The 21,950-nt window shown below is 38.8% G+C and overlaps 1 protein-coding gene across 1 annotated transcript; it reads left to right on the top strand.

Moving 5' to 3' along the window:
* Positions 1 to 17: 17 nt before the first annotated feature.
* Positions 18 to 20,096, top strand: mblac1 (metallo-beta-lactamase domain containing 1). The gene is made up of 2 exons (XM_048236479.1): positions 18 to 637; positions 19,266 to 20,096. The coding sequence occupies exons 1-2, from the start codon at positions 209 to 211 to the stop codon at positions 19,512 to 19,514; spliced, it is 678 nt and encodes a 225-aa protein (XP_048092436.1). The 5' UTR covers positions 18 to 208; the 3' UTR covers positions 19,515 to 20,096.
* The last annotated feature ends 1,854 nt before the right edge of the window (positions 20,097 to 21,950 follow it).

Below are 21,950 nucleotides of genomic sequence, written 5' to 3'. Positions count from 1 at the left end.
CCAACATTTGCTACATGGCAAATACTTGTGATCAGTAGATGGCAGTAAGGGACAGTGAATGCCTCTGGTGAATGAAAGCAAACGCTACAGAAGAAGTGAAACGGAAGAGAGTTGGTGATGAACTTTAGCGTAGGCTAGTGTAGTCAGTTAACTGTTAGTCCTGTGCAATGACTCGTGTCTGGCCAATACTATTTGTGTGCTTATCTAAATGGATCTGACTGGCAAAGTAGTATCCTCAAGCTGTAGCGTAAGAAAAAGAGTAATTGCTGATGTCGGCTCGGACATACCTGGCCAGCCTTACAGTATCTCAGTGCTAAAGGAGGGTTATTGTGTGTCACAAGCAGATGGTTGTACGCGTGCAGACGGAACAATATCTCTCTTGGTCGGCCCAAAGAATATTCTGGTAGATACAGGTGGACCATGGGATCGCGATTTCCTCCTTGCTCAGCTGGAGAAAACGGGACTAAAACCTGATGACATCAATATAGTAGTCGGGACCCATGGCCACTCAGACCACGTGGGTAACCTAGGGCTGTTTCCAGATGCACTGATTGTTGTAGGATGTGATATAAGTCAAGGGGATCTGTATCTTCCAAACGAGCTGGCAGACGGCCAGCCATATCTCATCGATGATCATGTAAGTAGGCCTCACAGAGCCCAGGCGGCTAAAATATTTATGCAAGACTAGTATGGTACTGGTAGGAATCAGATTGCATGAAGGTTTAACTTGTCTTGGCCCCATGGCAGTCAAATCATGGTCTCTTAAAGTTTGTTTCATGAAAAATAAATATTTGTGTAAGTATGGTTTCATGACATTCTTTCTTGATATAATGCCACATTAAAGCAATCAGACATTAAAGGAACCGTATGTAAGCATTGTATTTCAATCAATCATAAAATGGCTCTGGTATGTCACTAGACATTAAGAAATCATGTTCATTTCAAATACTTATATCACTGACAACAGTAGTCCGGCCAGGATATTGACATTTAAAAAGTTAAGTTGCAGCCCTCAACTGATGTTGATGTTGTGTTTTGTCATGTCATGTCATGTTGTGTTTTGGCATGATGCGGCACCCTCCACCTACCTACTAATCACAAAGTCAGTAGTGTTTTGGCATCCGAGTTGGCAACCTCAAGTCAGGGGGAAGGGGGAGGGGATACACCGCTCTACAGTAATTTGAAAGTGATTGCAGTACCAGTTTTGGGCACAATCTTACATATGGTTCCTTTAAGTTCAACCCTGCAAATAGCCTCAGTTTGAAGGAGTCTTTTTTCTGTCCAAGAAACCTGTGGCCTAGGCTTACTTTCACACAAACATACAGGCATTTTTGGTCGGTAACCAGGTATGCCATGCTGTTGGAGGAGGTGCATCTGTTGGAGGAGGTGCATCAAACGTTGCATCGCCATTGAGATCACATAGTAAGGAGCTGGCTCAAGGGTTATAAAAGTATTTTGTCGTGTTTAGTTCAATTGGGCTACAGATTTTCAAACATGCTATTCCTGTAAAAAACCTGTAGCCCAATTACATGCCTGCAGGTAGGCCTGCTTTAAAAAAATAGGATGATGGGGGAATACATAATTCCAGCTATAAACATTCAATAATAATGAATACTGAATACTATATTATAATATAATAAATGTCCAGTGAGTAGAATTTAGGCATGTCTGCATGTAACATTTCTTACAGATCAAAATGACATAAGCCTAACAGCTGTTTTGAGTCAAGGCCATATGTTTAGCCTATTGCAGGTGTTTTCAACCAGTGGTCCGTGAGGACACTGCTGGTGGTCTCTGACCATGGATTGAGTAATGTAGTTGCAATGTGGGAATCAATATTTTTATTTACTGGTGGTCCTGGGGTTACGTAATTAGTCAGAATGGTGGTCCCTGGTTCACAATCAGTTGAAAACCCCTGGCCTATTTAATAACTTGATGACAGAGAAGACATCATTTTGTGGAATGATGCTTCATCATATGAAATTTGCAACGATGTGAAGAAATTCTGGTAGCCTGTAAATGGCTCGATGTGCCACTCGTCAGTAGCTGATCAAAATGACACACAGTAGGCCTAAAGCTTATAGCTTTGAATTAAGACTATATGTTTAGCCTATTGAAAAACTTGATGACTTGATCATCATATGACATTTGCAACAATGTGACTCAAACTGGTCTTTTGTAGCCTATAAGTGACATCACACTCCATCTGCCTCTCGTTGTCTGTAGCTGATCATGCTTCCATGTGTGGCATTCTGAAATGTCCTTAAATTCGGGACCTTGCAGTCGGAATTGTTGTTTGTTTATTCAAAGTCTAAAGACTGTCCAAAGTAGCTTGGGCTATTCGAAGTGTACTTTCTGATATGAAAATATGGGATGGGGTGGGGCGTGTGTGTGTGTGTGGGGGGGGTATTGATATAGGCTGTGTGTGTGTTTGTATTGCAAGATGTATTTCAAGATCATGTGCGCTTTTTTTACTAAATAGTGCATCATTTTACAAAATTGTGGGCCCGTTTACTAAATTGTGTCAAATGAACGCACTAAAATGAGTGCACTATTTACTAAAATGAGTAATATGGGATGGGGTGGGGCGTGTGTGTGTGTGTGGGGGGGGTATTGATATAGGCTGTGTGTGTGTTTGTATTGCAAGATGTATTTCAAGATCATGTGCGCTTTTTTTACTAAATAGTGCATCATTTTACAAAATTGTGGGCCCGTTTACTAAATTGTGTCAAATGAACGCACTAAAATGAGTGCACTATTTACTAAAATGAGTGCACTATTTACTAAAAGGAATGCATAAGATACTACATTCTATGCACAATCTAGTAAAATGAGATCATAATTTAGTAAAATGAGTGCACAATTTTGGTCAAATGAGTGGACACTCACAATATACAAAAAAAGAAAAATTGCAATGACGCCTCCAGGGCTCCGTATTGAATTAATGTAGATAGCCTACTCATTTTCTATCCAGGGCAAAACAAGAATCATATTCTATTCAAACAACTCTGAAATGTATAAAACTGATCTGGCAGATATCACAGAAAAAATATCTTCTAAAAAATATCTTATCTGAACATAACAAGCAGCTCCAGAAGCACAGCTCTGAATTTGATGAAGGCTTATATTATTTCTGGCTTTTTTCTGTCTCAGCAAAGTAGGCTAGGCTAGCCTATTTGTTTATCTTGCACAGATGCATTGTAAAACTCCGAGCAAGATGTCATCTCACGCAATAGCCTACGTGACTCACAGTGGCTCAAACGAAAAGTGCATTCTCTGTTGTGATGACAGACAAACCGAGAGGGATAAATGACAGCAGCAAGGTTTCCCTGTATCTCGTACGAATCATGCATTCTTCGTTCATAGTCTAGAATCTAAGGTATTATAGGCCTGTCATGGACTTGCACTGAGTTGATTATCAATGACACGGAACAAAATGCGTTCCTTATCAGTTCAATACGGAACAACACATCTTTTTCCTTTAAAATTCGGGACTATTCTGAATTTTACCGAATGTTTGGCAACCCTTGCACATCATGTTTTACATTGTTTTGAATAGCCACTGCATGTGTTTGTTGGCGGGTTGTTGCAAAGTCCGCTGACTCATTTTAATGCAAGCAAACCGCATTTACAAAATCCGCTGACTCATTTTAATGCAAGCACACCGCATTCAGAGTTTTTATTGTTGGTCAGACATGATAATCACCCACACATCACACATCTTGTGCTCGCTTAACTTTTTACCCACGGATTCAATTCTGCCAAAAGGCCCCTTATTATGACTGCCGCGCAGGTCATATAGGTTTAGTCAGAGTTTTTTCTTCCGTTTTTTTTCCCTTTTTCGCATGTGTAATTTTCCTTTCACTTAAAGACCGGGATGCATGAAACTTGGTGGGCATGTAGCCCCACAAGGATAGCATGGAACTATTGTTTTTCGTTTTGAAAAAATAAAAGATGTTGTAATCGCAGGTATCTCTGACCTGACATGGTCAAAACTGCACAAAATTGAAAGTGTAGGATCATTATGACACCCTCTGAATGCACGCCAAGTTTTTTTGAATTCCGTTCATGGGGGGCCAATGGCCATACAATAAATACATTTATGTTACTGTACACCAAGTGGCCTGTAGGTGGCCGGACACCGTTTTCTGTGAATATCTCGAAACGTAGGGCCTAGGAGGACCACCTTTTTTGTATATTGGTCTTAAAGGGCCATGTCAACCCATCCCATAACCATTAATTTAATGTATAGCGCCACCTAGTTAAAAATAAAAAAAAGCAAAAATTAGGTGTTGTAATCACAATATCTCTGGCTGACATGGTCAAAACTGCACGAAATTGAAAGTGTAGGATCATTATGACACCCTCTGAATGCATGCCAAGTTTCGTAGACTTTTATTCATGGAGAGCCATACAATAAATTAATTTATGTGTACATTTAGTGACTACACCAACAGAGTTTCCTGTGAATATCTTGAGAACGGTAGGTCCTAGGATACAAATGTTTGCCTCCAGGGGCCATGTTAACCCATTCCATATGCACACATGTGCATAAACAGATACACATGCACACACATACATTCACAGTAGTCATACGTATGACACATACACACACAGTAGACATATGTACGCATGCATGCACATACACACAGGCACACACACAAGCACATGCACGCGCACACACAGGTACAAGCACATGCACGCACACACACAAACATACACATAAACACGTACACACACACATGCACACAATTCAAGAATTTCTCCGAATTATGAACAGGCAAGATGGGTTGGGTTATATAAAATGTATTTTACATGTGAAATCTATGAAATAATCATGTTTTGGTACTTGATGTCTAGCAGATGCCAGAGAGAATTAAGTCAGCATAATGTAATTCAGTGAGACAGTTAGAATCATGCCTTTCACCTTTTGTTTTTAGCCAGCAGCCAGACCAGCAGATACCCTGACTTTGCTGAATTACTGAAGCTAAGCAGGCTTAGTTAGTATTTGGATAAGAGACCTCCTTGGAAGAGTAGGTTCCTGCTGGAAGTGGTGTTGGTAGCTGGTCAGTAGGTGGCACTCTTCCCTGTGGCCAAAAGCCACCAAACAAATATCAATCCCAATGCCCTATTGCAGTGACAGGGACACTGTACTGCAGGAGATGTTTTCCTTTGCATGAATGTTACATTGAGGTCTTGACTCATGGTTGTTAAAGATCCCATGGCACTTATCGCAAAGAGTAGGTGGTTCCCTGATATGCTGGCTGAATTCCCAACCTGGTTAATTTAATTTGGCCTTGTAATCATCCTCCCAGTGTGTAATTGGTTCATTCACTCCTCTCTCCACCTGAAACTAGTGTGTGGTGAACATTCTGGCACATAATGGCTGTTGTGCATCACTCAGATGGGTGCTACACATTGGTGGTGATTCCTCCTCTCCTGTGAAGCACTTTGAGTGTCAAGAAAAGTACTATAACTGTAATATGTTGTTGTTACATTAACCCTTCTCACCCCACCCTACCCCTTTTAACTCCTGTTAAATATATATATATATATATATATATATATATATACTTTACATTTAATGTTTGTTAACATAGTTAAATGATGGTGATTCAATAGTCCCCTACAGTATTTTGAAGGAAGGAACCAGATCTGTATGCATTATTGTAACAGATGGGCTAGGTTATTGGTAAAGTAGTTGAATAGCACACTACACATGCACACACACATACATGCACACACACAACACGCACAAACACATAAACACACATGCAAACACACCTACACACACACACACACACACACACAAAAACGTACATGCAGGCACACACACCAACGTGGCACACCTGACGAAGACCAACATTGGTCGAAACGTGTAATAAATCCCTTCGGGAGCAGCAGCAACATTGTGCCGATAGCAATATGTAAAATTTCACTTTGGCTGATGACCGATATTTTTATTGACATTTTTTATACACCTTTGCTGGCAAAAAAGTATTCAAAATACATTTCATTTTTTTTCAATAAGTAATTTAGAAGATAGAGCAGGGCTTAAAATTAATTTTTCAAAATGGGGGAATTCCCCCTTTGGTTCTTCATGTAGGGGGAATTTACACAATTGGGGGGGGGGGGGGGTCATCAGTAATATTGAATATGCTGTAGTCAAGTGTGATCATTCACATCAGTGGCCATCCTAGATTCTGCTTGACTCTCTCCACACACACACAAACACACACGGAAAATGATGGCTTGTGTCATGTTTGTATTTCATATATTTTGAAATTCATATAAAGTGTATTTAGTTAATAAGGTATAGTATTTTATAATATGCATAATTACTAGGAGCTAAACATATTTAATCATTTGAATACTTCATATTGGGGGCAGCCTTGGCCTAGCCTGGCCTCTGCCTGCCTACGTATTTCTGCTCGATTTCTTTTCCCTACAGTACTCCGTCTGTAATAGGTTGATTCGCCCTCGTTTACTTCGGTAGTTGGGCAGCCGACCCAACCAGCGAACAGAGGGCGTCCCTGAGAGCGATTACGCTACCCAGGCATGGTCTTTTAATTACCACGTCCCCGCCCCCAAAGCAGACCGCTTGGAATACATCAACGTAGGGAGCGAAAAGGGCTTATGAAATCTTTGAGCAAATGTAAATAAAAGGCACATATAAGGTTGGTGTGAGTTATTTTAGCTCTTTCTAGTTTAGCCTATTAACAGGAGTGTCACGAACACACAGTCACAGTCGATCATCAGCTTTGTCATACCTTACTTGAAATACGAATGTACCCAAGTCAAACTTTAGTTTAATAGGCTACATGGTCGCGTCAAAATCGCTATTTTTCAAACACTAAGAAGGCTCGACATCACATGAAACTTTGATCGAAGCATCATCAGTGTCTCTACACATGAACTCGAGCATTGAGAACATTGTTCGTGTACACATAGTTTAATAAAAATCCTTCCTTGCAAGATGGCAGCGAGCAGAAAAAACAAGTTTCTTTTAGTAAACTCTGTGTACACCAACAATGTTCTCAATGCTCGAGTTCATGTGTAGAGACACTGATGATACTTTGATCAAAGTTTCATGTTGTGTCGAGCCTTCTTAGTGTTTGAAAAATAGCGATTCCCATTCAAAAGGTAATTTGACCCGAAAACAACAACGCATACAAGCTTAAAAGTGGCGCTTTGGACGTACTTATGCATTTATATGAAAGTTTGACTTGGATACATTCACAAAACACCATATGATGCATTTTGCCGAGAGTTAGATGAAATGTGTGACTGTTTGCTGATAAGATGCACGCTTGCTTGTTATGGGCGTAATGCAGAGAAACTTCTCTGCATGATGAAATGCCGGTTGTTATGATTGGTTCAAAGCGGTTCAAAGGAACTCCAATGATTTCATTGACTCCATGAACTCCATTTTCAGAAAACTCCTGAAGACCCAGCTCTTTAGAGAACATCTCCTCTCATAGCAACACTTACAACAAGTCTTACTGATCCTAGCACTCACCAGTCGTCTCAAACTGACAAGTAACTGTTAAAAACAGCACTCACTGATGCACTTATTCTTACTGTACTCTAATGTTTTTAAATTGTCCTAAAATTGTTGAGAACTGCTCTAAAACTTAAACTGTTTACTATGTTGTTAGTCGCTTTGGCTAAAAAGCGTCAGCCAAATGTAATCTAATGTAATGTAACTATAACAGGCTATAGAACGCTAAACTTATCGGAGGTTTCAAATGTTGAATTACTCCAGTCTATATTTTTTGACATTAATCACTCCTATGATGTCTATCCAAAGTAAAGTGCCTGTTTCGAAGTTAACTGATGGTCATATCAACCAAATTTCTGATATTATTTGCACCTCCAAGTGGTATGTTTGTGTGAAAGAATTATTTATTTTAAGGTAGCCTAGTCTTGCACATCTTGTTGGGAACAACATCTTGATACAGCCAGTCATTGTCAAGCCAGAATTTAATTAAAAAGTTCAAACAGCTAAAGGCAGATTTGATTGCTACTTTTTACTGCTGAAGTACAGGTAAACACGGTCACTAATAGTGGGATTCAGAAGGGAATCCAGGAGTCTGCTCAAGGAATTTGTCCATAGGACCATGCCTACTTAGCTAATGCTCAAACATGGCTTCCAAGAATGTGCCTAATGCTAATAATAGTGAGTTTCATTTTTGAGAGTGCCATCACTTTAAAAAAAAATCAAAGGTGGAAAAAAATGAAAACTGGAATTGAACAAAAATATTTTACGAGTGTTTCTAACCTACTGGGTGGGAATGTTCAGATGGGGGTGGGTAGTCAGCGCTCTATATGGGTCTGGGGGTAGTAACATTCAAATTTCCCTTATTGTGACATCTCAATAAGGGAGATTTGTGACTAGCTCACAGAAGCGCATACTTTCTGACATCAACGTTTCTCAACTAACCCACAAAAACTCAGCGCACGGTTTTGTTTCGCACCTGGAGTGTTTGTAGAAGCATCAGACCCAAATGGAAGTACAAAAGCACAGAAAAAGTGAGTTTTGCATAATATGGCCCCTTTAGCATTGTAGGGATGTCCACAGCAACTGTTTCCAGCAATAGGCTATCGTCATGCCCACATCCTTTTCACATGGCCACATCCTTTTCAACCTTTTTTTTAAATATTAGTAATTGTATAAATAACATACAATAACGAAATGAACTTAGACATTTAGATACGTTTTTTTTTTTTATGTGTTGATTGCATTGAACATGAGCCTATTGATCGCTATTGTAGTGGAATAGGCCTACTCCAGCTACTAAGGAATTCCCAATATAATGGCAGGTAGTTTTGTCAACGAATGACAAACAAACAAAATTACCTCATGTGATGGACATTATAGAGGGTCATTCCGTGTGAAATCACCCAATTTCAGCGCAATTTGGCAGGTGACCCTCTCCGAAAAAATCTGAAAAAAATCACAGGTGTTTGTAGACCAGATCTTAAATAGTATATCTGTATAACTAATCGTTGCAAAACTACAGCCCTTTGAAACTTCAAGTCATTTTAAGCATTGTGGTGAACAATCCTTTTTGTTTAACTTCCAGCATTATTGGCTCTTTTGGTATTTCATACACATTAGTGAAGTACATTTTCCTGTTGAATTAAAAAATCCAATCGGATCAGACGGATCTTCGGATCGGATCTTGTGTACTTTCCCCTCTGGAAAGCTCTGAAAATGGCTATAAATTCATAATGTGAAAAGACATCATCACCTTTGAGGGCTTCTCATTCAAAAAGTATGTGACACAAATTCATCAGATTTTTTTCCTACTCATGTATGTATTATAAGGTCCTGTCCATGCATTAACTTTGGTTGTTATAATTTTAATATTTTCAGAGCATTTTTTTAAAATTGGGCTTGATTTTCAAAAAGCCTGTTTTCATCTTCTCATTTCACCACGTGGACAGTTAACAGGATTTTTTTTAATTTTACCATATATCATTCTGTATGTGAGGATCATCTGCCCAAAAGTTGGGCTTGTTGCTGAGTTTCTTCATTGAGATAAGATTTTTTAAAAATATTTATTTGTATTGGATCTGCAGTACCACTTTGCACCACATGTGGTGCTCTTTTAATACAATGGAAGTCAATGGAAGAGTAAGGGCCCGTCCACACGGAGACGCTTTTTAGGTTAAACGCAGAGGTTTTGCTTCGTCTTGGCCGAGCGTCCAAACGATTCCTGTAAACGCACTGCCCAAAACCGCACTTTTCTGAAACCTGGTCCCAGAGTGGAGAAATCTGAAACCGTAGCCCGCTTGAATTCGCTTTAGACAGCTTAAACCGCACATCCTGCTTGCGTGTCGATGATGTCATCGCCACACCTCAGCTGCCCTGGACTTGCACTTATAGTATTGCCTAACAATACTAGTTTTCATACATGACATTACCTACGATTACACTCCGTAAGATAAATATCACAACTGGTGCTACGCAGCGCCGATAGCTTATGACTTGGTGGACTGAAGACTGTTTTTCCCCGGTGTTTTTTAATGCATTCTAGCTACTGTCAGTGACGCGAGAGAACTTAAGTTATTAGGAAAGTGCGGTGTAAGTTTAGGCTACATTAATTTGTGCGTAGTGCCAGTGTCATTCATTTATTTTACATGTCTTACAACATATATAAATGCATTCACAGTCGAGTGAAATCAGATATAAGCATACAAAGACGCTTAGAACTCACGTTAAGCTGGTAGCACACTGAATGCAAATGCGCGATTTGATTTGATACAGGCAAACGTATTGACTGTTACTAACGAAGGTTTTATAGCAATATTATAAATGTGGCGACAGAATACCCTAGAACTTGGGTAAGCCTTGCGTTTAGTAGCCTAATTGCGGTGATAGCCAAAACTAATGTGAATCACGGACTGTCCTACAACCAAAGAAAGTAAAGGTGATTAGTAGGCCTACCTGCGTTAGCCAAATAAAGGACGGGACTGCACCCTTCACAAAACCGTAAAAATAAAGTTTATTAGTTTTACAGTTGACTACAGTTGACAGTTCACCATCAGTCCACACAAACAATTCTGGTTTCCTTGCACTAGCCATTTTGTCATAGCCTATTCTGTCTGTTTGTAAAGCACACAAACTTTGGTCAATTTCTGTAAAGAAACAGTGCCACCTATAGGCCTGGGGTATGAAGTAACGTGTTGAGTCGTGTTGAGATGGATCCGTTTGGACGCAAATATTCTTGATGCGCTTTCAGGGAAGACGGAGGAAAAAAAGATCGGTTTCGTACGTGTGGACTAGGCCTGAGAGAGTCACTTGTTTGCTGCACATATCCAATCTAAACACACAGTTTATGGTTCATAGTTGAATTGGTCCAAATAATTATTGCAACATGAACAACATAATACTACTCATACATAAATCTTATTTAGAGAAAAAAAACTGATCAAGTAAATTATACACACATAAGACTGACTGGTCATCATACATGCAGCAAGAGGATTTAGCATAATTACCATCTTTATAATGAGTTTTCTACACCAGCTTCAACCTATCAGTGCCTATGTGAGCACTTTAATAATTTCTAGCCAGCTGGTTAGGCAAAGTCTATATCCATCGTCATATGCTTGGGATGCAGTCCTCTGTGATACATAGACAAAGCATCAAGATGGAGATCAGTGCTTTGTCTCCATGTGATCTGGGAAAGAAGTTGGAACATATTCAAGAAACAATGGGTTTCTAAAATTCAGTTCATCAAGGTATTTCACTTAATGAAGATGACCATGTGTGTTTCCATCACAAGTATTCCTAACAAGGTTTGAGGACTTGTGGATCCAAGAGGCATTTGTAAAAAGATGATAAATCTTTAGTATTGATTTTTCTGCATCTGACAATGCACTGAATTTTAGAAACCCCTTTTTACTTGAACCATATGAACCATAAACTGTGTGTTTAGATTGGATATGTGCCGCAAACAAGTGACTCTCTTACTCTTCCATTGACAAAGTGGTACTGCAGATCCAATACAAATTCAGTGGATTTATAGACAATATTTGTAAAAAATCTTATCTCAATGAAGAAACTCAGCAACAAGCCCAACTTTTGGCAGATGATCCTCACATACAGAATGATATATGGTAAAATTAAAAAAAAAATCCTGTTAACTGTCCACGTGGTGCTCTGAAAATATTAAAATTATAACAACCAAAGTGAATGCATGGACAGGACCTTATAATACATACATGAGTAGGAACAAAATCTGAAGAATTTGTGTCACATACTTTTTGAATGAGAAGCCCTCAAAGGTGATGATGTCTTTTCACATTATGAATTTATAGCCATTTTCAGAGCTTTCCAGAGGGGAAAGTACACAAGATCCGATCCGAAGATCCGTCTGATCCGATTGGATTTTTTAATTCAACAGGAAAATGTTCTTCTATTCACATAGTTTCACTAATGTGTATGAAATACCAAAAGAGCCAATAATGCTGGAAGTTAAACAAAAAAGATTGTTCACCACAATGCTTAAAATGACTTGAAGTTTCAAAGGGCTGTAGTTTTGCAACGATTAGTTATACAGATATACTATTTAAGATCTATGCATGGATTTGGTCTACAAACACCTGTGATTTTTTTCAGATTTTTTCGGAGAGGTTCACCTGCCAAATTGCGCTGAAATGGTGATTTCACACAGAATGACCCAGATGAGACCTCGAACAACATTTAATTCATTTACATATACACAACATATTAGATCTCACCTCCACAATTTCCTCATCAAAATCTACAACTAGTCTACTAGACCCTATTCCTACACACCTTCTTAAGACTGCTCTCCCCTTCCTGGATAATGTTTTGCTCTTGATTATAAATAATTCAATGCTATCAGGGCATGTACCACAGTCGTTTAAGACATCTGTTATTAAGCCCTCCCTCAAAAAACCTAGCCTTGTATCAATACTGGTCCTTCTGGACCTCAGCGCTGCCCTATACACCATAGACCATGACATACTACTTAGGCTTGAAAATTTGATAGGCATCAGACTCATCACTCGCTTGGTTTAGATCATACCTTCCTAACCGTCAACAATTTGTACAGGTACATAATAAACCATCTACCCAGATTATGGTAAAATATGGAGTGCCTCAAGGCTCAGTACTGGGGCCCCTGTTGTTTAGCAGATGATACACAACTATACCTCTCTATTAAACCTGATGAATTAACCCCAAACTTGACACATGTATAAGATATATAAAGACATGGATGACGAATAATGTCCTGCTTTTGAACTCCGATAAAACAGAAGTCAAGGTTTTAGGTTCTAAAAATATGAGGGATATCCTATCCACATCACAGGCTACATATAGTGATCTTCTACTGACCTCATCCACAAGTGTTAAAAACCTAGGAGTTATAAATGACCAGGACGTAGCACTAAATAATCACATAAAACAGATCACCAAAACTTCATTTTACCATTTAAGGAACATTACAAAGATAAGGAAGTCCTTATCCTTACCAGATGCCGAGAAATTAATCCATGTTTTTGTCACCTCAAGGATAGACTATTGCAATGCTATTACGCTGGCTGTAATAATACCTCTCTAAAGAGCTTACAGCTTATACAAAATGCAGCTGCTCACACACACAAAAAATATGAACATATTTCCCCCATCCTAGCATCTCTACACTGGTAACCTGTTAAAAGTCATTGACTTCAAAATATTACTTATATCTCTTGGTTCGTTGCCTGCATTGAAAGAGACCTCATGAAGACGCTCTTTTGTCTGCTTCTGACAGAAGAAGCACTTATCTATGCTGGCAGCAGCTGCTGCTGAACAAGTGTACAAAGTCCCTCTAGATGGACTTGATGCAGTTGGAGGTGTTGCTGCAGGTTCAGAAGATGGTCTACCACGTCTTTTCTGCCTTTCATGATTAGTAGTGAATCTTAGCATGCTGCAGATGCTCACTGTTCCAGGTGGATTTGTAGCAGTTCCTGTGCCAAACTGCTTTGTTCTGTTGTAAAATAACTGCACTGTAACATTGTAATCGTTGGCTGATCTGTGATCACCAATCTCCATACTCTCTCATGGACAAAAACAAGAAATTTGGCATATGTCTCTAGTGATGGGTCATTCACCAGTCCACACATATCTGCCACTGGATACATAGCCCAAAATCTGTTTCTTTTAGAATAGGTGTGCCATCACCTGACTAACAGAAAGACACACCTCAGAATATAACCTAACCAGACTGTGCCACCATGAACTATGAAAATGTGCTTGCTCAAATGTAGAAGGCTAGAAGGTCACTAATATCACCAACCATGAAGAACAGAGCACTATGTGCTTCAGGTTATTCGATATTCTAAATTCTATAACTGCCAGCTAAACAGCCAACTGTCACTGCTAGTGTCTTTCTCTTTCTCTCTCTTACACACACACACAAACACTCACCTGTCTGTTTGTATATCTGATCCTTTTACCCTTTCTTTTCTTAAGGAAAAAAGGTGGATTGTCCGCACACTTGCTCCCATCAGGAATTTTTATTGACTTATTCACCCGGGTGTAACGTTTCGAGCTTATACGCTCTTCATCAGACTTGAATATCAGACAGACTGTCGCCATATTTAAACAAGTACAAAAGGTCACATGACCCATCAGAGTGATAGGCTATAATTACATAGATTTACAAAACATTTATATACATATATACACAACGTCATAATATCTACAAAAAGCATGTACTTATAGAAAAACATTTATATAATATACTTTTTTTTATATATAAATAAGTACAAGCTTCCACCCTATCAGAATACTTGGCTGTGTATCAGGCCGCATTAGGCTGTCATAATAAGTAAACATGATATTGGCGTCTATTCAGTCTACAGGTTACTAATCATACACTTATATAAAGGAGACTATGTTCACATTTATAAAATATAATATATAACCATATCCAAATAGCAATTCACACAGTCGAGAGTCGAGTCGGTCGAGTCGAAATTCTTTTCTTCACACTTACACAGGCTACTGAAGGCCTAATACTAGCTATGTAAAAGTCTATTAACAGAGATCTCTGCACTTTGTGCTCTGAATGGGTGTAGACAAGAACTGGCAGAGCAGGCTAGGCCTACACTCAAGCACACTAATGGGCATGAATTGATATTGAAGTATTATTTAGTATTATTTTTTTAAGTGGACAATTTCTTGTTAAAGACATCAATTATCAGCCTAAAATGTTTTATAATGTTGTATTGTTTATGTGGTCCACTTTTGCACACAACCTTGTAGAATATCTTTGCTTTTTGGCACCAAACCCTATGCTATATTACCAGCAATGTGAGGTTTATGGACAAAACACCAAATTTGACCTTTTCTGAATTTGACCTTTGATTTGGGTCCTTCAAAACCTTCCAAAAAATGGAGACATGTTTTTTTCTACTCTTAAGAACCCCTAGAACTAATACTCTGCAAAAATTAACATGCGAATCCCACAAGCCCCCAAATTAGACACATAGGCCCCCCTACTATTAGGATTATGTGTGAAACAAAAATGCTGTGGCTAGAAGGATATATGGCTTTTAAGACCCCATATGGAAAATTCATATTATTTAATGAGGTTGTATCACTGAAAGATTATTTCTGAAAACTCTGGCAAATGTTGAGATGTGGGAAAACTTGTGGTTTCACTTTCATCAAGGAAAACAGCGTTGTTGCATTGTGACATGTTCCCTCGTTTGTTTGAAATCTCTGATTGACCACCTGTTCGAGGGATTTGCGACAGCCTTTCCCAGCAGTTTAACATGTTTGTAGCATATGTTTGTAGAAGAAGGATGGTTCGTGTGTTTTCTTCCTACACCTCATGGTAAGCTATTTTGTTGCTCTGATTGGTTAGGTCTATCCAATTGAGTGCAGAGGCATTCCCCCCCTGTATCGGTTGAAACACGCCCCATAATTACGTCCCAATGGAGCAGTATCAGACTCATATTCTGACTAGAGTTGAGTATGACTACGTCAGGCTAGGTCTTCCCTGGAAAAGACGTTGTCTGGATGGCAGTATATGTTGCTCAAAACCTGTACATAATTCAGAATTGATTGATGCCCATGCTGTGTAGGCACTAATTATCTTCCACACTGTCGATGTTGAGTTTCTAACTGAGCACTAAAACAAGTTGGATAGGTTGGATACTTGGATAGGCCCTCCCCTCTTTAGCCCAGATGAGTCCATGATTTCCAAAAAGAATGGCGCATTTTGATTGGTCCAAACATAGGACTTTTTTCATGTTACCTCAGTCCATTTTAAACGTTCAGGCCCAGATAAGATGGTGGTATTTTCTGTGCATGTCTCAATACAATTTTGGCTGTTTTGGCTGCAGTTTTTGAATTGAGTATCAAACTGTGCACATAGACTATGGTTATCAGAGGTTTTCCTGAGCCCATACAATGACAAGTCTGGAAACAGGTCTGGTTTTGATGCAGTGCCATCTGAGGTCCAAAGGATCACGGCCATCCAATTTGATTTTCAGCTCTTTCCCTTGTTTGCAGAGGTTTCTCTGGATTCTCTGAATGTTTTAATAAAATGATGTCCTGTATAATGAACTTCCCAAATACTTCACAATTTCATGTTAAAGCTGCAGTTGGCAAGTCTGACAGATTAATGTTTTAATGTCGGTTTCAGTGAATATGATCATTGGTTCATCGATTGTGCACACAGGTTTACACAGAGTGATGAATACCCCTACATTTTACGTTTTTTGAGACCCTGCCTCTCTGGGATGTTCTTTTCATACCCAATCGTGTTGCCAGTTACCCTAATTAGTTGTGAAACATTTCTTTATCATTACACAACTTTTATAGCATTTTGTTACCCCTGTCCAAACTGTTGCTGGTATCAAATTCAAAATGAACATATATTTTCCATGAAATAGTCAAATGTTTAATTTTCAACATTTGATATGTTGTCTGTGTCCTTTTTGCAACTAAATATGAGTTTAAGAGATTTGCAGATTGTTACATTCTGTTTTTATTCACATTTTACACAACGTCCCAACTTTTTCTGTTTTGGGGTTGTATATAATAATAAACAATATTATATTATATTTAAAGGATATTGATATAAAAACAACTGATGTAAATACTGAATTTCTGATATTCATGATGGCACACATTATGCAGATTATAGCCTTGGTAGGCCTACTATTATTATAGCCTCAGCTGTCAGCAGCTCTGGTTGAAGCCTAGACATATTGTAAACAAAGTAGGCCTAGCCTAGTTGGCTAGCTTATCATGGTCTACGACTGGTTGGACTATTCAGTTTTCCCACGTGTGTTTAAGTTTCAAGGTAATACTTGTTCTCCTTGGCCCTTTTGGGTCTTGAAATACATTGGTATTGAGAATATGATCAGTCAACTTGAATGCAAGAGTTTTAAACAAATTAGAGAGATAGAGAGAGAGTTTAGGGTACTTCTATGATAAAGTTGCAGGCATAGGTCTACAATGAAAGCTACTAGAGCTATGAAATTATATATATATATATATATTTTTGGACAACATAGGCTACCGGCGGGAGATGTGTGATTGAGAGAGTGCAAGTGCTACTGGAAACACTTAAAGGGGTGTGTCGCAATACTGCCTTCTCACACTGCGACACAGGTTTGTGGATATGAGTGTTGCGATTTCCGTTTCGATATTATGCATATATAGTTAGTTACAGCCCCATTCATCCCACATCCTTCTCACCGCAGCAAACATGCAGAAAGAGACAGCATGACCGACAATATTACAGGCGTGAAAAAATGTTACACCAGTTTGTTAAGTGCAAGCTCAGTGTAGGCCTAGAAGCCATGTTTGGGCATTATTATTTTACAAATTATCATTCCTAGCCGGACCAAACTTTGGATGGAAGACAAATACGTTCTAGTAGTCTATGTATGGAAGACAAACACATTGTTAGTAGGCTATGACTTGACCATTAAAAGTTTGTTTGTAGGCCCGCTGATTTTATATAGGGCCCTAATTGGGGGTACAAACAGCTCAATGTATGGTCATTTGGTGTACAAAGTGCTAATGTTGTACATTCATTCATAGATAAATGAACACAGTTATTTTTGATTGTTATACCTATAATATGTCTCTATGGTACAACATTGCCACTTTGTACACTAAATGCCCATACAATTATGCAACCATACAGTCTATGGTTTTATCCATAACATATTCATGCCCATTATTTGTGGAGAATTGGTACAACATTAGTAAAACAAAACTGTATTTAAAGAAAAAAAATGACATCAAATAATTACATTAACAAGTTTCTAAATGTCACTCTTTTTGCACCCCAAAATGATTCCATATTGTTTTTACCTTTTGACTCCTACAGATTTGTAAACTTTAGAGCTGCACAGTTCTTATGGAATGTTGGAAATAGATGTTCTGCAATAGATGTGCAACAAAATTTCATATACCGGTAATTGAAAAAAAGTGACAATGTGCAAGTTCCTGAAATGAATCATGCTAAAAAGGCAGTTGATCCCAAACTTTGTGTAAGACTGCTTCTGCTTTTTGATGCAAACTGTTCATGACATTCTCTACATAGTACATGCATGGTTTTGCTCATCTGATCTTCTAAATCTGAGTCATTTTTCTTGTTTTCACAAACCATGTCTTCTTTGGTGAAGTGGGTTGCTGTGTCTCCCAGGAGAATTTCGAAGCGAGTAAGGCCAGGCTTGTGTACAAACACGTGGGGAGAGTAGGGGGCACAGTTTTATATGTGGAGTGTGATTGCTTCAAGGAAGGAACTTGTTACTTAACACGAAATCACACCACATCAATATAAATGGTACTATCTCATTACGAGACATTAAAAACTCAATACATCATACAGCCCTTATAGAACATTAATATACACTACCGTTCAAAAGTTTGGAGTCACTTAGAAATGTTCTTTGTTTTCATCATTAATGTTGTAAATGACTGTTGTAAAAAGAAATGGCTGATCTTTAATGCAATATCTACATTGCCCATTACCAGCAACCATTCATCCAATGTTCCAAAGGCACATTTTGTTTACTAATCTGATATTATTTTAAAAGGCTGACTGAGAAAACATTGGAGAACCCTTTTGCAATTGTGTAAGCACATACTGTAATCTGAAAACTGCTGCCCTGATTAAAAAACAATGCAACTGATCTCAGCTGATATTCTGTCTATAATTGAGTGGAATGAAAATTGGACCCCAAACATTTGAACAGCAGTGGATATTAAGAGAAGATGCTCTGATTATTTTTCACTGGTGTCATATTTGTTGTAATATTATCAATTAGATCTTCCTTGAAAATACTTTTAAGTATATTGATTACTGGATAAACATGGCCTAATTGATCATAAATGATTGGGTTCAAATAAGAGGCAGACATACATAATATTTGGAATTTTCCAAGTCTGGAAAAGAACACACGTGATTTTTATTCTGAGAAGGTGAAATAAATGTGAAATATTGCTCAAATTGGGAGATTTGATATGGAATGACCGAACACACCTTACTGACACCAAGTTTCACCAGCCTCTGTCATGTGGCTGTTAAACTACCTATCTGCCTGCCTGCAATTAATAACCTATGTATACATCTGCTGCACATGAATTGCTACTAATGGTTGTTAATCTGAAAAAGTAGTTATGGTCTCTGGCGCTGTATATTCTATCAGTTATATAGTTTCTCTTGCATGTCAGAGTGTCTGACTCAGTCTCTCTCTCTCTCCCTCTCCAACAGGTGTCGATCGTTCCCACACCGGGTCACACCGGACGGGATGTGAGCGTGCTGGTAAAGGACACCTCCGTGGGCGTTGTGTTGGTTGCTGGGGACTTGTTTGAGTGCTGTGATGATGAGGACTCCTGGCGAGCGCTGAGCGAGAACCCTGAGGTTCAGGAGATTAACCGAAAGGTGGCATTACAGACTGCTGATGTTATCATCCCTGGACACGGACCCCGGTTCAAAGTGCATAGGGACTCCACCAACTGATATGGCTCGTGTTTTATGTTTAGCTAGGGTGTGACCCACTTGAAGCAACAGGTATGCTTTTATCCTATATTTTGTATCATCTTCAGATTAAGTTTGATGGAACATGGCCACGTGCAGAGGAGAACACATTCCCACCAGCCATCCAGGATGTGCACTGCGCTCTTCTGTGTTACGGATAGGAACACTTGGTCAAATAAAAAAAAAAAGTAAATCCTTTCACAGCACAACACTCTTGACATAAACATTGGTTATGTGAGTACAGTGTTTTTTCTAACCTACACTTAATTTATTACACATGTGTAAGCAGCACAGGAATCCAGTGACAACCTTGATTAGTTTTATTTAAGTGAATTAGATACTTCTAAAATGCAGTTGCTTGCCACATTTTGTCTCAAATGCAGGATCCAAATCTCCATACTTTGGTGTGGAATTTAGACCTTTGTTTTAACCTGTGGTTACCTTTCTACTAAATAGAATGACCCATAAAGAAAGATGAATATTGTAAAGTAATAAAGTCAAGTTGGTAAAATATAATGACTGACGTTTTCTTCTTGGAGATCAATAAAGTACTCTCTGTCTCTGTCTGTCTGTGTCACTGTCTATTTTTGTCTCTGGCCATCTGTCCATCAGGTCATATTCATAAACTAATGTGTGATGTGGTAGTTTCTGTCTGACCTGGAAAAGGCTCTGTTTAAAATAGGTGCTTCACACTACCAAACTTAAGTATATAGAAATATATATATATATATATTTCTATATACTTATTTTATAAAAGTACAAAGGTAACAGGTGGGAAGTGGTACGGAGTAGTAAACACAGTCATAATATGCAGTAAAACCTCATTGATGTGGATGACATCACATGACATAAAATGATTCTCACTAAGCACATAGTACATTACCCTTCACTGAAATACAGTACTGTTGGCATACAGTCATACTGGCACACAATGAAAAAAAAAATAAAAAATTACACCCCTGGGTAGGCTATAGGCCACTCACACTCGTGCTATATTGCTTAAAAAAACGAGCCCATTTCTGTGCTGTTTTGGTTTCTTCTGGAATTATAAGAAAAATGTCCCTATGAGCCTATTTTATTATTAAGCAGATTTAGCCCACTGTTAGAAGCAATAGGAAACTGGTTGGGTAAAAAACAAAACATGTAAAAATTGATTTGCATTGTACTGTCGGCACTTTTTCTTTCTATCCGCCATGTTCGTTTGTGTTGTTTTATTAAAGATGAAGACGTCACAGTGAATTGTGTACATTTTTATTGGTTATTGAACTGTTAAGCCGCAAACTTGGGTCATGTTTATCGGTGTTACTATAGAGATGACGATAGCTGGGGCTGGGGGACATGAGTCCGGGCGTGTGCAGGCCCGAACTGCACTGTATGACCACTGAGCATAGATAAACAGTCAAATGTAGCTGGGACGGTAGAGGGGTTAGAAACCCATGAATGAAAATAGCCTATTTATTTCAGGTAGCCTATTTTTGCACCAAAAATATGTGAAAACCATGAAAGTTTAAAATAAAAAAAATAAAAACTCTCAGGTTCCCAGCGCCCCCCTAGGTTGTACGAACGCCCCCCAGGGCTAACCCAACTGCCAGGGGTCTTGGTGTGTGTGTTGGGGGGATGACAGGGGAGATGGGATAGTGTGCTGTGTATGTGGGGAGAGGGCAGTGTGCAATATGTGTGTTGGAGAAGCTTCCTCATGAGACAATGTGCTGTGTATTGGGGAAAGGGGGGGCGGGGGCAGTGTACTGCAAGTATGGTGAAGGGACTTACTATTAGCACTGTATGTATGATGTATGTGAGTGATGACAGTGACGATGTGTGTGTGGGTGGGAGGGGAGTGGAGCAGTGACTGTGTGTGTGTAGTGTGTGTGTGGGTAGGTGGGGGCAGTGTGCTGTAAGTATGTAGAGGATAAAACAAACTTTTACTTAAAACAAAGCTTAGTTTTTTGGTAGATGCAGATAAGCTGATTTTATTTATTTGTGTAATAAATAAGTCTTTGTATGCATATATTTCTAGTTACACATGATTGTGATCAGGTGTAGTCATGGTGAAGATAAAAATCAAAAAGACCTGCACACTGTTCGATGCTCCCATAAAATGATGAAAATCTCATGATCTTTGATCGAAACGTTGCATATTATATTTTATAGCAGCGCGAACAGTGTGAGATCTTTCTTTTGATTTTTATATTTAGAAGTTTAGTTTTGATCGAGCACCTAAGAAAATCTTTGGATGTGCGGTCCTTGCCCTTTGCTTTTGTTCTAATCGTCATGGTGAAACAATGGGTGTGGTGGGGGTGTCTCCAAAGATTAGTCCTTATCACTGATTCTTTGCTGATAAGAATGGAACACGTTTTATTTATGACATGAACATTTAATAGTTTCACAGACTGCATGTATATGGAGAGTAATTAAGAA

This window comes from Alosa alosa, chromosome 24 (genome assembly GCF_017589495.1).
Source record: "Alosa alosa isolate M-15738 ecotype Scorff River chromosome 24, AALO_Geno_1.1, whole genome shotgun sequence".
NCBI classification, from domain to species: domain Eukaryota; kingdom Metazoa; phylum Chordata; class Actinopteri; order Clupeiformes; family Clupeidae; genus Alosa; species Alosa alosa.
The sequence above is the reverse complement of the archived record's forward strand: the minus strand, read 5'-3'. Positions and strand labels throughout refer to the sequence as shown.